The following is an 18,723-nucleotide window of genomic DNA, read 5'->3' as shown; positions in this document are numbered from 1 at the left end:
AAGTAAAGTGTCAGATAGTTGCATTTGAAGACCTGGGAGGTTTTGATTGTAAACAACCTCTTCCTTCCTTGTGTTGGATGGACCGTGTTGAATTCTTGCATTGTAGGGTCATATGCAAACACTGTGGTGTAATAACCCAGAGCCCTATTGTTGCTTAGTTGTTTGATCTCTACTTGTATGAGTACCCTGAGCTTCAGACCATACTTAACCTTCAAGATACACTAAGTAGTTTCCAATACAATATCCTGTATAAGCTTGTTTCCTAATGCTCTTTTAAAAGCTTCATTTTGTTGTACAGGTCGCAGAGGCTCATAATCCATTTTAGTTCATTAAACACCTTATGTGCTTAAATAGCCAGCAGTTAAAACTCATACTTTCTGTAGAGGACACCTGAAGGAAATGATTTACTGTCTGTGATAATTCTTACATCTAGTTTTACTGAAATTTGCAAAACTGAAACAGCTGTTAAATGTCATTTAAATCGTGTAATGTATTTCTTTAAAAACATGTCCTGTATGGAGAGGGAAAAATGTACAAATCTTTGTAAAATCTGTTGTGTCCTTAGGGACAAAATCTAATGTTAAGCCTGACTTGCTATTATTTGTACAGTTGGTTTTCACTTTAAACAGATGACTGCTTTTTTGAAACTGGGTTGCATGCCAGTAGTTAAAGTACAACCATGTAGGGTATGACAGGGTTTGTAACTAGGGGTTTTCAGAGGTGAGGTCATGATGAACTTAAATGAAACTTAAGCAGCAATGTTAATGCCACTAACAAATACGTTCAGTTTTCTAGCCTTTCATATGAGGAATGAACTGAATATGAACTGTGTTTATATTGCCTCTGTTTGAAGGCAAATAATTTGTTAAAAGGAATAAAGGGAAGTTACTTTTGTTTTGTTTCTCTGCTACTTAAAAATAAATATTCACCATATAAACATTTGAGTGTTTACATCAGAGGGGGCAGACGGAGCCATAATGTTTTACTTTGTCATTCACTGCTTTCATTAGCATGCCAAAGCACATGGCAATACTTGGTAAAAACTGAAAATAGTCAGAAAGTAGCAAGTATTTATTAACTGTAATGCCCATACCTTGTAAAATTATGATAAAATTATAAACTGTGGTGTTGCATAGGGATTTCTTTAACCACTCTGGAAGAGAGACCATATTGCATCATGGATAAAAGTAAAGATTTTGGTGCACCTATGTCACACGTTCTGATGCAGGTCTGGTGCCCACATCCCATTTTTATGGTTAGTCACCCTGCTGTAAAATGATTGAGAGGATGGAGCCAACTACCTTAGAAAGACAAAGGAGTTCAAGGCTCCTCACTTTGGAGAAGGAAAAAAGAAGGTATGTGTGATTGTGATTTACAAAATCACAAAGGTGATAAACTGAATGTGAAACTTGAGTTTACCAGGTCCTGCATATTAGGATTAAAGGGCTGCAATGTTTTTAACAGAAGTTCTCTTCTGTATTAATAGAAGATCAGCCCAAAGTGGATGGCAGTAGCCCTTCACACTGCAGTCGTGCTGCCACAGGAGGGGTAGAGACAGGCAGTGTTGGCAGGTTCAAAAAGGGCCCATGGGCCTGCAGAGGCTCCAGGCCCATAAATGGACACCGAACAGAGTCAGAAGGGAGGTGCCCTCTGAATTCCTGCGTCCACACTTGTGGATGCCAGCAGAGAGGCTGCAGAAAAGGCTCACGTGCTTGCTCGAAATAGCCTTTGTTTTTGCTGCTGTGGAAGGCAGAGTATCAGACTGCATGCCCTGTACACCTGACCTGGGAGGGTGCCACTTCTCTTGCTCTGTCAGGAGGACAGAGTTGTGGGCTGTTCTCGAAACTCTCTCTTACTGTCAGGATAATTGTTCACGACTCAGGTCAGCCAAACCTGCTTAAAAAAAAAAATCTTTTCCTAAAAATGAGACTGCTTCTTTGCCCTGTGTACCACTGTGAGAATTGGATCTCCCTGACTGCAGAAAGAAAAAGGTATTGCAGGAAGATACAGAGATTTTTCTGCCTACATCCACCCTGTCAGAAAAATTCCTCTTTCCCTGACCCAGAGAACAACCTACCTTGTACAGGAGGATGCAAACATTTCAAAACTCAGTTATGTGGTCAGGTCAATGCTTGGAGATACCTGGATGTTAATGTTTCTTCTTGGCCACCCTGCCCCCAGGGTTCTTCATGCCTTTTTGGCTACTGGTGTCTCTGACTGGCTGTGACCAGTGTCTCTGCTTGGTGAGTCTCAGGGTTTCATAGGAAGGACGAGCACATATCTGGAGTTCAGGCTTGCCCCAGGATAGAAGGAGGAATTACTGTCACTGGGAAAGCTGCTCTGCTCTCAGGAGAGTTAGGATGAAGGAGAAGTAAGATACTTGTTTCAAAATAGTTTAATTGCAAGGTTTCAGTTTCTTTCTTTCCTGTAGGAGTGCTGGCAGGCTGTAGGAAAGTGTTCCTGCTTGTAGAAGGAGTAACAACTGAGATTAGAATTCCCTTTATTTTGTTTCCTGTATGCTCTATTGGGCTTTTTTTGTTGTATGATACCACTATTAGTTAAATCCTTTCTTTAATGCAAATGTGATGTAAGTAGGATGCACTAGCTGTAATTTTTATGACTAAGCAAGACTTTTTTTTTTTAACATAGATTAGGCTGGGTTTCTCATTTTCAAACCCTCAGTGTTTTACTTCAAAAATTATTTCTAGCCACAATTTACAGCAAGATCATGGCATCTTTATTCATCTCACTGAATCGTGGTCACTGTATGTGCGGGATTAATGTGAAACGTGAGAGCTGAGATAGGAACTGATGTGTTTTAGATTGCTTGAGTTCCCACAGGTCTTTGATTCTTCAGATTTCTCATAAAAGTGCTTTATATATGTTCCTGGGATAGGTTTAACCTTTTGTGCATTATATTTTCCTCTGTCTTTCAAGCTGAAATATTAAGAAGAGCTAGGTTCCTCATTCTTCAAGAGATGGTAATTTCTTGAAGTTTTGTGAAAATAGCAGGTTGGATGTAAGAGAGCCACCTTCTTGTGTCTCTCCATGTATAGAAGGCTACAGTAGCAGTTTGGGTAAGCCAGGCATTTGACTCAAGGCAAGGATCCTGAGGATGCAGTCTTCATGGTTTTGGAGTTTTCTTTGTGAAACTTTTTCTCAGCCTCATGCCATAGCAGCCTGCAGCTGTTAAGTTTTTTAGTGCTTTCTTACTGCATGCAGGACTTTGGCAGCAACCGTGAGACTTAGACTTCCACAAAGCCCCTGATGTGATGTGATTCTTCTTCTTCGGGACTGCAACTTGATTTTTGCAGTTAACTTTAATTGTAATTTGTGCAGTTTTAGTTGTGTTTCTTGAGGATTCATGCTGAGCTAGTATCAGCCAGGACTTTGCACTCAGCATAAATGTTACAGAGAGTGCTGTTTCTCTAAACATCTGTGCTACAATAAATGAGATGAGCACGGGGGGTGAGGGCGATAAAGAAAAATATTTTCTGCTCTTTTTCTTGTGAGGAAGCTCAACTGTGAAGAGGAATTGCATCATGAGCTCTAATGAAAGACCAGCTATTCCCCTTGGGAAAATGAAAGCACTTGCCTCATTTCCCTCTTATTGGCAGCTGTTGCTTGGGAATTTTGTTTGAGAATGAAATGCTGCTTTGGCTGACCTGAGAAATGGCTTTAATACAAATGACTGCCAATAGTGTGCGCTGTAAGCGTTCTTAAGGACAGAATGATTTTCTTAAAAATTAATAGCTCAGACTAGAAAGTTAGTGATTTAGACCCAAATATATCATCAGCATGAGTTCTGACGTATTCAACTGTTTCCTTGAGATTACTTTTTGTGTTTCCCCTCTGTGTTGGTCTGAGGAAGTAGCACATCACGTTAGCATCAGGGAATGGAAGGAAACGAGGTGCTCTGGTGAGGAACACACTTAATTGGGCTAGGAGGAGAAAGGGATGCTGATGTGGCAGACATTACTGAGAATATCATTTGGCTAAGTGATGGAAGAGAACCTAGCTCAGGTTCTATTGTATATATTTTATTTAATTTTTACAAAACATGGCATGGAAATGTTTGTTGGTTGTTTTATAAAGTTCATTTTTTGAACACTAGCACCCAGAAGTGATATTGTTAAGCCTGGCAGCATCTAGGTCTTGCCTGATTGAAGAAGACAGTGTGAACTGCTCTGCTGGTTTGCCCATATTTTACTCTGCTGCTGTGACATATGCAAGGATCTGTGGTTAGGAAACCCATCACCAGGCCTGACTTTTGAAGAAAGGCAGTTTCCCAATTCCCCACATACAAACTTTGTGAGGTGTGTGCTGGGTGTCTTGTAGGGAGTCAGAGATGAATCAGCTGCACCTGAATCAGCCTGGAGATGAATGGTGCTCCCCTTGTGCCTCAGCAGTGACTGACTTTGAGAATCCTAGCCCAATCTCACCTCCAAAACCCTCTTGCTCCTTTGTTTAAAACAGCTGACCTTGGAGCAGTTGCTTTCTCTGAGCAGGTGTGGCTTCAACCACTTGGTGGCCATTTCAAGAGCAAAATATCAGAAGCACGTTGTAAAGCATGGTAGAAATGAATGAAGTTCTGCTGCTGTATTGGATGACTCAAGGTCTTCCCAGATAATACATTTACCTGCTGAGATAGCAGAGTGGAATTTGATCTGCTAGACAGAAGCAGAGTTAGCAGGGGACAGCTTTTCTTTTAGTGGGTCCTGTTATGAAGGACCTGCTGTTTCCTGTGGGAAATTAGTTGTTCAAGTCTTCCTCAACCCACCTAAGTATGCTGGTCAGAAAAGACTCACTTATTTTAACTTCTAATATGGCTAGCAAAGCTTTATGGCAAAATTTAAGTGCCAGTGTATACTAAGTGCAATTCAGCCCCAGGAAAGTTGGGGAAAATAAACAGGAAAAAACTCCCTGTATGACGTCTTGTTAGCTTCTCTTTGCATGTTGGCTAAATATAATTAGGAAAATTAAAAGACACAGGTGCCTCAAATCTGTGAGCAGCTGATCCAGTGAATCATGGTGGGCTGAGGCTTTCTTTTTCATAGTAAATGCAGTGAGTTGTTCCTTTGTTGGCTTTCTGTTGGCAGCAGTCATGTGGGATTTACTGTCTCTGCAGTCTGTGTGACAGCAATGTGATTTTCTGTAAGTTCTGGTGTGTAGCTAGTGAGGAGGTTTTGTTTGCTTGGTTGGAGTTGTGCCCTGATGAATGAGTAGTTAGTGTTCTGAGCTTTTTGTTTGGGTGGAGGATGGTATCACCATATTAATTCATGGAGATCTTGGTCTTAGGTTTTCAGTGGCATCAAGTTATTTCCTCTTCTGGGACACATCTTCACTTTTCACTGCCTGTGGTCTTGATGGTGAAAGATGGAGGAGTAGGGTGAAGATGATGACTGGAGTAAACAGCATTTCTGCCTATTATGTACAGTATTTTTATTGAATGATTTTGGGTCCATTTGTTTGTTTTAATCCCAGTAGTCCTCGTTGTATTCAGCTCAGAGAATTGCTATGAACTACATGCTGTTGGAATTAATTGAGGCACAGGCTTTGGTTGTTTAGAAAATGAGTTAGAGGTCCATTTGTTGGCAGAACGCTCACTACAGAAGGAGGTAATCCCTGCTTTTGCGTAACCACACAGATCTGTTTTTTGTGGGCTTAATTAAACTTTGCCAAAATTGTCCGGCCTCTAGTGCTAGTGCAAGAAGGCAGAAATTCCTGAGATGTGTTCAAGGATGGGACCATGTCTAACTCATTTGAGGGATGACAGCTGCCCCAGTGATGCCTTGTGGCCCATAGCGGAGCTGCCCGGGAACGCCGGCTGCAAGCGCCTCGCCAGGGCAGGTCTGTGGGGAATCAGCTGCCCTGGGTGCTGGGATTTGCTTGTCATGCCTGCTTCCATGGCAATACCCAGCATTAGTGATCTTGTGGAGTGGTGTCTTTTCTAACCAGATCAAATTTCTGTCATTTTAGGAGAACAGAAATGTGTATGAAAACTCTCCTAGGTGAAAATAGGAGAAAATGTCTCGCTATCTGTTCCTACCTACTACACTGAGGTTTTTTTCCCTGTACTTTTTTTTTCTACTTAATAATGCCTACAGTTCATTTCCTAGCTGTCAGCCTTGTGAACTTTACCCTGTGCCATTTCCATTAAAGGCTATATGTTCTTTTTGTCATCCACAGTCATTAAAAGTAATTTTTAAAGTGGAATTAAACATTGAGGTGCACGGAAGTTAATGTGGAGTGGTTGTTTGCCTTTTTATTGTTTTTTATTAAACGAAAGTGGGTATTTCAACATAGGAAAGTTGAGGTTTTTCCCTCTTTCCTAGTTAGTGTTTTTGCTTAATAGTAGTGGATATTGTGGGTGACTTCAGTAATCCTGATGATAGACAGCTCTAACAGGGTAGGTACCTGCTTGAACTATCAGAAATGAATTAATAATAAGCATTAAAGCTGAGGTGTCCAGTATTGGAATTTCAGTATCAATATTGTTAGTAGATTGGAGAGTGATGAATTCCACAATGTGCTTGTCTCTGTGGTGAGTCTGGGCTGGTATCCATGTGAAGGAGTTTGTCTGCACTTACACTAACTGGGAACACTGCAAGTTAAACCTTGGGCTCTTGATATGTGTCATATAGATGTCATGGGCCTGCAGATTGTTTCCTGTCCCTTTAGTATCCACTTTTTTTCCCTTTGTGCCTGTTTTTGTTTGCCCCCAGATAGAACACTACAAAGCTGAAAGAGCCTTTGGGGAGATGAAGTGGGCAGTCTAAATGAAGCTAGGCAGTTTGGGGGAGAGGGAAGATGACATACAGAAGGGCAAGAAGGCTTCATTTCTCTAGGGAGAATAGAGACTTGAATTCTGGAAACATTCAGTAATTTGTTATTTGTAATACATCAGGTGGGGTCTGGCGACTGCAAAATGCTACACAGTCTTAAAATTGTGCTTAAGGAACTAATGACAGAGCTGTCTTTCACTGGTGTTCTTTTTTGCCTCAGTTCCCTGATCTTGAAATAAAGGTATGTTCTCGGTGTTATGCAGGAAATCAGTATCTGAGCCCAGATCAGAATTCAAGGTTTCTGCCTTCAAGTTCTCCATTCAAACCACACCTTTCTTTTTATAGCTATGGGAAAAAAAGTCTGCTCCAGCATGTCATTTAGTGAAATGCCATATAGGCAAAGTAAAACTAAGCCTAAAAGAGCTAAAAATATTTGATTTTAAATTAGGAGATGGAAAAAGTTCAGCAAATTCTTTCTGGCAAGTGGAACCTTACAGTGCCACAGCAGATGTGCTCATCTTTGGGGTTATGTCTGGCCAACTGAAGTGCCTGCAGAGATGTGTGCTGAGTTGTGCTGAGTGATGTCTAATAGAGTGGGATAGAGGACAGGCCACTGAAGTTAGGGAAGACCTTTCTCAGGATACACTACACTGGAATGTATTTGTGAGGACAGATGGAACTGTGACTTGGTTTGTCTGTAGGGTGAATGTGTTCAGGTGTTCTCTGAAAGCACCGAGGTTCTTCAAAGCGTCTCCCTTTTATAATTGAAGCCTTAATCATCAAAGCTGAGAGCTGAAACTCTTTTATACTATATATGGCATTTGTGCTAGTGGTAGAAACTGGAGTGTATTTATAACACTGGTTTGCTGCAGGAATACAGATTGGGAACAAATGTTTGTTTGGAAAAAATCCAATTCCAGGGTCTTCTTTTACTGCCGCACGTGAAATCCATAGCAACCTTGTGAAAGCAATAGTTGAAAAATCTTAATAGGGCCTTCCCCATGGAAAAAACATGCAGTTGGGCTAACATTATGTATGTGGAGAGTTACTTCTGATGGTTTATGTAGTAGGCAGTGACCCTGTATGTAACGTCCTGTCTGTCACACTGGAATGCAGGGATGCTGTCGTGTTGTTGGCACACGCTGGGATTGTTGGGGTTACTTGTTAGGACATGCTGCTGTTTTCAGATGTACTCCTCGTTTGTTCAGAAATACCTCATTGTGTCCCAAGTAATAGTTAACGGAAATTTTAAGTGTTCTTAATAGGATGGCATGGCATTGACATGAGGAAATCAAGCCATGAAATGAGCTGAGCTGTTTTGCATACTGATGCAAAATATTTGAAGGAAAACAGTTGGGAGCCAAAGGGCGCAGGTGTCTTTGGGCGTGTTGATGAAACCATCTCCCTTCAGCCACAGTGGTCTGTTTGATTTGCCCAATGTGTTAATCCTTTGTGTAGCTGCACAGCAAATTACTGTGATGTTCAGCCTCTGTGGAATAATTACCATTTGGACCAAGAATGTTGGTATCCAGAATCATAAAATAATTGATTTTATTTTGTATTTTAAAACTGCTGTCTTGTTTTTGAAGGATGTTCAGAAGGAGAGAGAACCTCATGTTTATCTCAGTAAAGAAGAAATTAAAGAGAAGATACAAAGCTATAATTCATCTGTCACTGATAAATTAAAGATGACGTTGGTGAGTTTTGCATAAAATTCCTGTAATTTTTAATGTGAGCAGTTGAGTTGTAACTTTGTAGTGCATTGTGAATTGTTTTATTCTCAGCATCTTACATATGAAACTGTCTCTGTTTTAATGATTTTTAAGAGACTTTTCCTTAAATTGGCAAATTGAATCTCATGTCTGAAATGCTTTCTATCCCTTTACCCTTCTACATGGATCAAAACAAAGTGTTGTAAAAACAAACTGATGTAATTTGAAATGTGTTTAAGGTAAACTGTCAGCTGACACTAAGGTGTATATTTGTCAGAATTTTTGGACAAATTCTGAAAACACTCAGATGGTAAAAATGAAGGTATATTTTTCTTGTTTCTGCAGATAATTTTTTGTCAGATTTCTTTGATAAGGATGCTCAAGCAATGATAAAAGTTAAAACACACAATATTTATTATAGGAGACTTTACTTTCAGAGTAGTCATACAGGTTTTCAGCATGAAGAGACTTTCTTCCCCCAAAAAACATAGACAATACAAACTGAAATACATAAGATTTCTCATTTCCAAGGATTGTGAACCAGGTCTCATATTCAGTTCAATCTACTCAGGACCATACTAAGAAAATTGACATCTACCTGCTTAGCAAGCTGTTATTCAGTTGTTATGCTGTCCAGAATTTCTAATACATTACATATTCCTGTGAGTGTATATGGATTTTGAAATTCCATTATATCCTAAACCATATAAGTATGACTGTGTACGAAAAAGATCTTTGTGTTTGCATGTGGTTCAAGACTTATACCTAAAACCAGATTGTCAAAAGTTTTCTAGTTCAGTAAGGTTTGACTGGTTTTGCTATTTTATCTTTCAGAAGCAACTGAAATAAACAATTTCAGATGTTAATTGGATTGCCATTTATTCTGGGGTTTTGTCTGGAGTTTTTTGGGGTTTTTGTGGGGTTTTTTTTTTGTGTTTTTTTTCAACGTAGTTTGACCATCTAAATACGTCAGACTAAGTTGATAAGACAGCTAAAATGTGGGAGATAATTTCTGTATTTCTGCATTAAATCTGTTGCTAAACGTGGGTGTTAGTTGTCTTTTTCACTTCCTAGTTCTCTCTTAAAGTGAAAATGTCTCTGGTATGTTGTACCTTTTGCTCAATGAGGTCCTAATATACTTAGAATTCAACAATTATTATTCTTAAGAAAAAATTAATACACAGTAGTTACTAATAACAAAAATGATTATTCATAAGATATACCAGAAGTAATAACTGTGTGAATTACCAAAGCACTGCCTTTCCTGTGAGATGTCATGTGTTGCAGTGGTATTTAAATAGTGCTCACTGTGAGCATGTTCATGTGCCTGCTCCATGGCTGTGTCACAGCCGGTCCTTGCTGGCCGTTTGAACAGTCCAGGCCTTTCCTTGGTTGCAGAACGCGAACGGGATTTACACTGGCTTCATCAAGGTGCAGATGGAGCTCTGCAGACCCATCACTGTGCAGTGCTCCCGGAGCCAGGGCAGGTGTGCTCCCAGCAGTCAGGAGACGGCGTTTTACCTGCCCGACGGCTGCGTGAACACCCTGCACATCAGCAGCACCAACACCGTGCGGGAAGTCATCGAGGCCTTGCTCAAGAAGTTCTTCGTGGCTGACAACCCTGCAAAGTTTGCACTTTATAAACGCTGTCACAAGGAAGATCAAGGTATAAGCTGAGCTTGTGGCATTTTGGTAGTGGAAGGGGTTGGGGAGGGAGTTGTGCTATAGTAATACTTGAAATAAGCCTGGTGGAAGAACTCAGATAAATGGGAGTGACAATCTTCCTACCTTGTCTTTTTTACCTTATCTAAAGTAGCATGTAAGACAGTAAAAGACTGGGATATTTCAGGATAATTCATCCAAATCAGTCACCTGCTGAAACATTACACAGATCTCCTGTGCTTTGCAGTCCCTTTTATTTTATTTTATGCCCTTATCAGGCCCTAAATTTCAGCTGGCCTGATACACTGCAGAGTTGCGAGATTAAGTTACAGGACAGGTTTTTAAAAAGATAAGCCATGGTGTCTGTGATGCAAGAGGTGCTGGCACTGGCAGACCTCTCTCGAGGTGACAACCATCGGCACACGTGTTGTGCTCACGTGTGTCAGTGCACGTGGCTGTCCCTGGGCACTGGCTGCTGGTAGGAGTTCGTTGTAAGTTGTGATGGAAGTATCAGAAGATGGAAAAGGGCTTTTTAGGGACAGGTGCATTTTGCCGATGTTGTGTTCTTGCATTTAAAACCCACCTTCCTTCCACGGACATTGAGAGCAGTTTCAGTAGTTCAGACGTTTCTGGCTATCAGGCAGGCAGAGTTGTCTTTTAGACTTCATGTGTGAAATTTTAAGTGAAGAAGGTATCAGAACAGTGATACACAGCTCTGATGTTATAACTGCTTAGAGCAACAGTATGTTGTATTTTGTCCTTGTGGGTTATTTTTCCCCCCCAGCCCTGCATGTACTGTGTTGGCTGGAGGCTATTTCATTTCTGTGCAAATGCAGTGTTGCATTGTTGCCATCAGTCACCTCCTCAGCTTCTCCCTGCTCAAAACCAGTATGTAGACTGATAGATAAAGAGTGTGTAAATTTTGGCTACACGTGCATCTTTCTGAAGTTTTTTAGCATTGGCTATTGTTAGTCATTCCAAGTGTCTGAAACATTGTTTGTAAAGGTGATAATTACTGTGGTTTCCTTCTCCTGCAGTTTATACATGCAAGCTGTCAGACAGAGAACATCCCCTCTACCTGCGCTTGGTGGCAGGCCCCAAAACAGAAATGCTCAGTTTTGTTCTACGTGAGCATGAAACTGGAGAAGTCATGGTATGTCACATCTTCTGGGTCCTGTTTGGGTAACTTCATGGATGAGTAGGCTTCTCTTGGAGCTGTGCTGACCAGACAGTTCGTTTTTTGGAAGCAGGCTCTTCTCCCCTGTTGATTTCCTTTGGACCTATTGTAAACATTTCATTTGTGCTTAGACAGAGCTGTTGTTACTTACAGAAGAGAAGACCAAAAGAGCAAAATATTTTCAGATGCCCTAAGATTTGCAAGGAAGGTGCCTGATACGGGTTCAGTTGGAACTTGCCTACAGTGTCTGGGGTTTTGTTTGGAAATACTGTGTCTATAAAGTATTTATGAATTTTCTGTTCATCTCACCCATTCTTTGCTCTCTTTGTCGTTCCAGTGGGAAGCTTTTAGTATTCCTGAACTGCAGAACTTCTTGCGCATACTGGACAAAGAGGAAAACGACCAACTGCAGCTCCTGAAGAACCGCTACGCCGCTTACAGGGGCAAACTTGAAGAAGCCCTTCGGGGGGTGCTGAAACCTGGTTAAAAGGGGGCCAAAGGACACTCAGGAAAACGCACCACCAAACGTCCATAGAGCATGCCAAACCCAACGTACAAAGAGCAGCAGAGAGTAGTTTTCTTAATTCAGAAGACTGTTTGTGATGCCAGGGTAGACTCTAGTTCCATAAGCCAGGTCACTTAGCATCTTGCACCCACAAGTAAGGGATTCTGCATGTTTGTACATCAGTTTGCAACCCTCTGTGTGCCTAGAGAGTTTCCCCAAGTTATCTTGGAGCAAGCTGTGAAACTGTAAACAATTTCCTAGGATGCTATGAAATAATACCTTTTTTTTCTTCTTTGGTTAATGGTATCTTTACAAGTAAGGATGTGCAAATTGATGGGTTAAAAAATATTATTAAAGCCATTTGGATGAGAATTAGTTGGAGCACTATCTTAGAGATGAAATTGATTTGCACTACCTTTCTGTTTTCAAATAGTTACTGTATAATTTGTGAGAGAACTGTTATAGGTGGAAGACTTAGGAGATATTGTGGTTTGTACTGTGAAATTTGTGAAAGGCTTTGAAGTGGTCCTTGTGTAGAAGGTAAAGAGAAAGTTGAAAAGAAGGTAAGAGTTGAGGGAGAAGAACTCTAATAGCTGACAGATGAGGTTTTAAATGAAAATAGTATTTACACAGAGGAAAGTTGTAATACTAATTCTACAAGGTTAAAGTTTTAGTATGTTATAATATTGTGAATAAGTTTTATGGTTTTTAACTGCGTAAATCCACACTGGAAAAGAAATAAAGATAACTAGTGGGAAGGAATGAGAAGCAAAAGCTAAATAAGAATGGAAATGGAGCTGCACATACAGGTCCCTTTAGGAGAAGCTGATTGCATAAAGGCGTAGTCAGGGTTTGAAAAGTGTGGCAAACCTAAAAAGCTGCTTACTTGAATTCTGAAAAGTGGTCCATGTCTCAGATAACTCTGTGAGAAATACCTGTCTAGCGAGGGTGCAGACAACTGTAGATGCATTTGGTCTTTATTGTAAGTAAGGTCTTTCCTCTGGCTCAGTGATCCATTTTTAGGCTGGATAATCTTGAATCACCATATCTGAAAGACAGAAATAGCTTCTTCTGCTTCTTTCTTTGTTAAAGGCTCAGTCCAGCAAAGAAAGTAGAATTTCTTATTCACATTTCCAGCCCAGCAGAACGTTAACATTTATTGTCTGTGTTGGTGACTGAGCTTAGTAACTCTTGCTTTTAATAATTCAAAAGGTTTTTTCCTTATAGTTTTTAAACTCTTAATTGAAAAACTGATTACAAAATTCTGCAGACTGCTGATTTACTTGATTTAAAAGTGGGAAAAATGTAGCAAGAAAACTTTTTACTTTAGTGTAAATATGGTTGTTCTTTCAGAGTTATTTATCTAAAAAAAAAAAAAAAAAGCATGTTCAAAAGAAACCAAAGAAGTGGGTGTGCAATAGAAGCATGGAAGCACGAGGCATATTTGAGTGACTGATACTGTAGTCATTATCATGCCAGAGAGGAAATGAGTTATGTACTGGGGCTGAGGGAGTGGAGGAGTGCTAAAGATTGAAGAGCAGCAGAAGTCGTGGTGGGTTTTTTCCCCCCCCTCTGTTCCTAATGTGTTCATTTTAAATTCTCAAGGAATTGTTAAAACTTTGGTGACATCTAATGGATACTGTGTGAAACTCCAAGATGCTTCTGTTCTTCCCCTTAATTTTATGTAATTGTGCCTTTGTTTCCTTTCCTTAATAAGATTCTTTTAAAAACTCTTCACAAGTTTTTTAGGTGAAAAGAACTTGCAAGCTTATGAGACAATCATAATGTTTTAAAGAGTTAAGAGAAATTAAGAGTAGGACTAACTATAAAATATATCTGAGACATATCTTGTTTGGTTTTTTAATATCACATGTAACATTGTAGTGCATGTGTGAGTTAGTAACATTATCCTCAAGTGAGACACTTTATAATGGTTCAGGGAATGCTTTTGTGTTTTGTTACAATTTGTTTTTCTCGGAATGCAGCAGCATGTTGGTGGGTATTCTGTTAACACCTTAATTTATGTTTCTGCTCATAGCTATGTAACCATTGCATAATCGCTGTCAATATTGAACCATTTGTTGCTCAGATTTAAACACTGTTTGAGTTTTAAAGTTGAGTATAAAAATATGTGAATTTTGGTTTTACTTGAACTAAACTATCAGACTTTTTAAGTAGGCACATCTGCATTTACTTTAGCCAAAAACCTCAATCAGTGTTGTATGCACTACGAGTCTTGATTTGGGATGAAGGGGAAGGGGGTGGGGGACCAAAATAAACTTTTATTTTAATTTTGTCTTAGTTCACAGTTAATTATTGTAAGATGTCATGTGTGGAGTTAATTTTTGTCTTTTTTGTTCTACACACTGGCAGTTACAGCAGCTTTAATTTAAAAGAAATGGTCTTGCCTGGTCAGTTTTTATCTTTTTTAATTTTAGCATCAAATTGAACTGTCAAAGCTTTTGTTGCAAAACTGTTTTCTTGTCATTATATGATGGTACCAGAATGACTAAATGATGAGGGAGGGGGGAATGCAGGGAAACATTAAAATGTATGTCTTTAAATACAAACATTTAAACTATTTATAATTTTAACAAGCTTAGTTTTATTTTTGTAGGGAAGTTTTTATTCCCCTTAAAGTTATTACTGAAATGGCAAAAAAGTGATGGTTCCATTATTAAAGTTGAAGTTGGCAATACTTGGTTACGTGACGTGTTTGGGTTTTCCTTTACCTGGCGATGGGTGTTGTGATCACTTTGAGGCCAAATGGATTTCCCTGTAAAGCAGCAACGAGTGCTGTGGGCAGACACAGCTGCCTTCAGCATAAATTAGGGTTTGCCTGGGAGAGAGGGAGGGGGTGAGGGTTGGGGGGCTCACGGAGCTGACCCCTCCATAGGGGGAGCGCAGTGGTGCTGGGTGGGACAGCCCATGGGCGTGGTTTCCTTTCTGTTAAAAAACACCTGCAGAAACGAAGCCAATACACCAAGGCTGGAGGTGACACCCCAGCCCTGCCTCCCTGGGAAATGCTTTTTACTCCTTCTTACCTTTAATGGCTTTTTAGTGGTTTTCTTCAGGAACATGCCTGTTTAATTTCCTTGTTCTGTGTTTCATAGAAGTTTATTCTGTTCTGTGTTCCACAGATGTTTATTCCTCCCTGATTGAATTGGTAGAAGGGAGCTGCTGAGCTGTTTGCTGTCTCTGTGGCTCTTCCCTGGGCCCCGTGGCCCCGCAGCAGAGGAGATGGCAGTGGCTCAGCCAGTGCCTTGAAGCTGGTTTATGTGAGACCTCACAGTTTGGTGTGTGCAACAACCCCATTACAACTGTGTGTGCACTTGGTAAGGCCTGCAAATACTTCAGCACTCAGCCAGGCTGGATGGATAAAACCCTTAAAGGTACTGGAGTCAGCAAAGCTGCTGCCCACACAAGTCACAGGGCTCTGCCTGTGGCAGTTAGGTACTACCAGAAATACAACTCAGCAAAAGAAATCTCGTGTGTTTTGGCTGGATCAGGGGCAGAATCATCCATCTGGAGACTGACGAGTTCAGTGTGGAGGCAGAGCAGGACAGCAGCACTGTCTGTGGAAGCAGCTGGGCCCCTCCTCTCCATGGCAGGGATGGACAGATTGTCAGTCTGCTTTGTCTTCCTGCAGGCCGAATTGTCAGCACTGAAATTTTTGAACATTTGTGAAAACCCACCAGACTCCATTCCCTTCCTGCCCTCCTCCTTTCCAGGTTCCCAGCATGGGGATTTCCAGCTGCAGGCCTTGCAAGTTTCATTAGCATTCCCTTTTTACCATCTCCCATTGATGTAGAACCATTCAGGTGCGTTTTCCTCCTTCATTTTAATGTTCAATAGCATGCTTGTGTTTGTTGGGAAGTAACTGTGCTTTCTCAACTTCTACACCTTTCATCTTGCAGGAGCATATAAATTACACTATTTAAGTTCATATGCAGGAGAAATAGTTTCTCCTATAAAGTTGGAAAATAGAAGCACTTTTTGTAAATAAGTGAGTTTTGAGCAAAGCAATGCTGACTAGTGCAGTATTTATACATTTATAGAGGGAGATTTGCTAGTATACATCAGGCTAATGATAAGGAATAAAACTGTCTAGGATTATGGCAATTTTGTATTTATATTCATTTCAGAAAATAAAAACTCATAAAAGTGTGTATACTTTTACCTTGGGCCTCAAACCTCCACAGAATCCTTAATTTAGTCTGAAATACTAGTTTTAACAAGTTGTTTAGGAAAGAAAAAAGATGATAACTTGTTACTAGTATCTCTGGAATAAGGTCGTATTAAGTCAACTAACTTTCCAGTCCAATGTTGTCTTGTATCTTACATCTTCTTTATAATTAATTTGGTGCCATTTGGGGATTTCACCTCCTGCCTTGGTTGGATCAGGTGAATAAAAAGCTGCAGTTGATCCTTACAGGACAACTGAAAGGTTCAGAGCCTCTTACTGTTGATGATGAAGGCAAGTGGATGACTTCCGAATGTGTGAAGTTATGCATCTGCTACACGTGCTTGGTCAAGAAGCAGAGACTGTGGTGAAAATTCAAGCAGATAAGAGGAGACACACTGGGATCTGCTGTTCAGAACACAGGTTTAGTGCTGTGAACTGAGGACTTACCTGTTCTGGAGGAATTATTTCCCTCTTGATGCATGTGTGGGTATGAGAGATTGCTGCAGTAGCCAGTGTGGAGAAGCAGGCAATGCCCAGTTCAGAGCAGTTTGAGCCAAGCACTTCAGACACCAAGCCTGGCTGCTGGCACTCGTTTTGTGGTATTTTTCAAGGAACTGCTGCAAAGGCCAGGACATGTTTGTCTGAAAAGCACCTTCTTGTGTTATGTGCTAGCAAGGTGAGAGGTAATTCTGGAGTGTTCTTGTTTGCCCTTGTGCAAGCTGAAATTAGAAGTGGTTTCAGCTGTAGCAGCGTAGGCCTGAAAGGAACCCAGCCCAACACCCTGCACTGAGGCACCCAGTACTAGCAAATGGCTTCCCAAGCTGTATCCTTCCTGCTTTCCTCAAAGGCGGTTTTTGAAATCTGTAGTTTTATTGCACTTTCTCTTCTCTGCCTCTCCCTCTTCAGCTTTTGGAAAGGGCAGTGTTCACAACTGGAATTTTGAAGGTTTTTTTTAAATCCAAGGATTAATCCCGCAATTGCCAAATCTAACTTTTTATCATGCTGTATAAGGTACTAACTTGGTTCTGTCTTTCTTGAGTGCATTCTCCAGAGGAATAAGGACATTACAGATAAAGTAGTTCTGTTTTGCCTTCACTTTACCGTGAACACTCATGAGAGGAGTGCAAAACCCCCTTCACTAACTCTGTAAACCTAAATATAGCACTGTGGCCTCACACACAGCAGGAGAGAAAATAGCAATACAAATCTAAGATTTCTCTCTTTAAATACAGAATCTGGAATGTGAGCAGATATTTCAGCTGTTTCCAGCATGTCTTGGGAGGAATTAGAATGCCAGGATATTTGATGACAGTGAGGTTCAGCCTCCTGGTTTTTTTCCCAGGCAAAGTTGTATTAGGACACTGGCTCTGAAGCCCTCCCTTCAGACAGACAGGTGCTTTCTGTGTGCCAGTAATCCTAGACAGTTCTTTTAATCGAGACTTGGCAGCTGATACTTTCAGAATCTGCCCTCTTTGCTCCTAACATTTTTCCATAGATGTGAGTGAGCAGATGTTAGACACTTCTGTATTTTTATCTGCTCTGGTTTGTCTGTGAGTGCTCATGAGTCAGAACTTGTGGGTTTTTAGTAATACTGGCACAGGAGGGCAGCATAACTTGTACAGAGTATCTTTTAACACCTGTTACCAAGTGACATTTTTAAATGTGAACCAGGCTGAGTTTTGAAAATGCAGGTTGCATGGAAAGAACACAGTATCTACCTCAGTTCAATGGATGTAAATAAAAGATATATCAGAGGAGCATTTCAGGAAGTTAACAGACTTTACACTACAGGGGTGTTTTGTTGAACAGTAGGTCTAGGATTGGTGCATAGTGGTGCTTCAGAGCCTGGAGCAGCCCAAAGGCAGGAGGATGCTGTTTTCTAAAGGTGGGGCTTAATTGCTGCTGGTGTTTTTTCTTCAGTACTCTGCAGAGAAGCTTTTGAAGTTACTGTACAATTTCAAAAGAAACTTGAAATACTTTTGTGAGGTTTTTGCCTTGTTAATTTGAACACTTCAAAAGCAGAGGAGAAAAACCACTAAGCAGGTATTCCGTAAAAAACATGGTTAGTCCTGTAGACTTAACATGGTTTTGGTATTATTTTAAAACACCACAGCTCCAACACGTGTTTTTTGTTTTCTGGGTTTTTTTCTTAGGATTTCATGTTGTAGGAGAAGGGTTATGTTCTTGGTTTGGATCATTGTAATATTTTCCTTTCATCTGCTGCCTGTTTTAGTTAGCTGATAACATGGCAGAAGCCTTCCATGACTCTTATCAACAGCATGAGAATATTCCCATGAATCTTTAGTCTCATCCTTGATGCCTTTGCTGCCAACCCACGGGAATCCACAAAGTCATTCTTGCCAAGCTGGAGTCATGCAGTTGGCTTTTCCCTAGAACTTGCACAGGAAAAATGAAGAAGTGGGTGATTCAGTTGAGTTCAATCACGTCCCTCTTATTCCTGTTTTCAGGTGGATTATTGGCAGCTGGAATAAGTTCAAACAACTTCAACACCTTGAGAAAGCAGATTACTTTGAAATTTGTGAGCAATTACTGGTCCACAGCTTTAAACACAGTCTGGTGAATATTATCAAAATACTGACAGCATAATCTGACTAGACAAGCATCTGGAAAGCAATATATTAGCACTGCCCTTTCTTTCTAATCACAGAATACCCCTGCCCCATCCCTTGAATGAA

At 40.5% G+C, this 18,723-nt stretch overlaps 2 protein-coding genes across 4 annotated transcripts in view; one reads left to right on the top strand and one right to left on the bottom strand.

The window, feature by feature from the left end:
• RASSF3 (Ras association domain family member 3) overlaps window positions 1–14,547 on the top strand; it is a 105,589-nt gene extending 91,042 nt beyond the window's left edge. For all 3 annotated transcript variants that reach the window (XM_063396545.1, XM_063396547.1, XM_063396546.1), the window contains 4 exons: window positions 8,375–8,482; window positions 9,896–10,163; window positions 11,197–11,312; window positions 11,674–14,547. In XM_063396545.1, the coding sequence (XP_063252615.1) occupies window positions 8,375–8,482; window positions 9,896–10,163; window positions 11,197–11,312; window positions 11,674–11,823 (642 nt within the window). In that variant the 3' untranslated portion in view covers window positions 11,824–14,547. The remainder of the gene's footprint in view (window positions 1–8,374; window positions 8,483–9,895; window positions 10,164–11,196; window positions 11,313–11,673) is intronic.
• The window catches only part of GNS (glucosamine (N-acetyl)-6-sulfatase), a 26,882-nt gene continuing 21,355 nt past the window's right edge, over window positions 13,197–18,723 (bottom strand). Inside the window, exon 15 of the transcript XR_010080262.1 lies at window positions 13,197–18,423. The gene's annotated coding sequence lies outside the window, so the exon portion shown is untranslated. The remainder of the gene's footprint in view (window positions 18,424–18,723) is intronic.

The sequence above is a fragment of the Prinia subflava genome, chromosome 4 (genome assembly GCF_021018805.1).
Source record: "Prinia subflava isolate CZ2003 ecotype Zambia chromosome 4, Cam_Psub_1.2, whole genome shotgun sequence".
In the NCBI taxonomy this organism is placed as follows: domain Eukaryota; kingdom Metazoa; phylum Chordata; class Aves; order Passeriformes; family Cisticolidae; genus Prinia; species Prinia subflava.
Note: the sequence above shows the minus strand (reverse complement) of the source record. Positions and strands in the feature narration are given on the sequence as shown.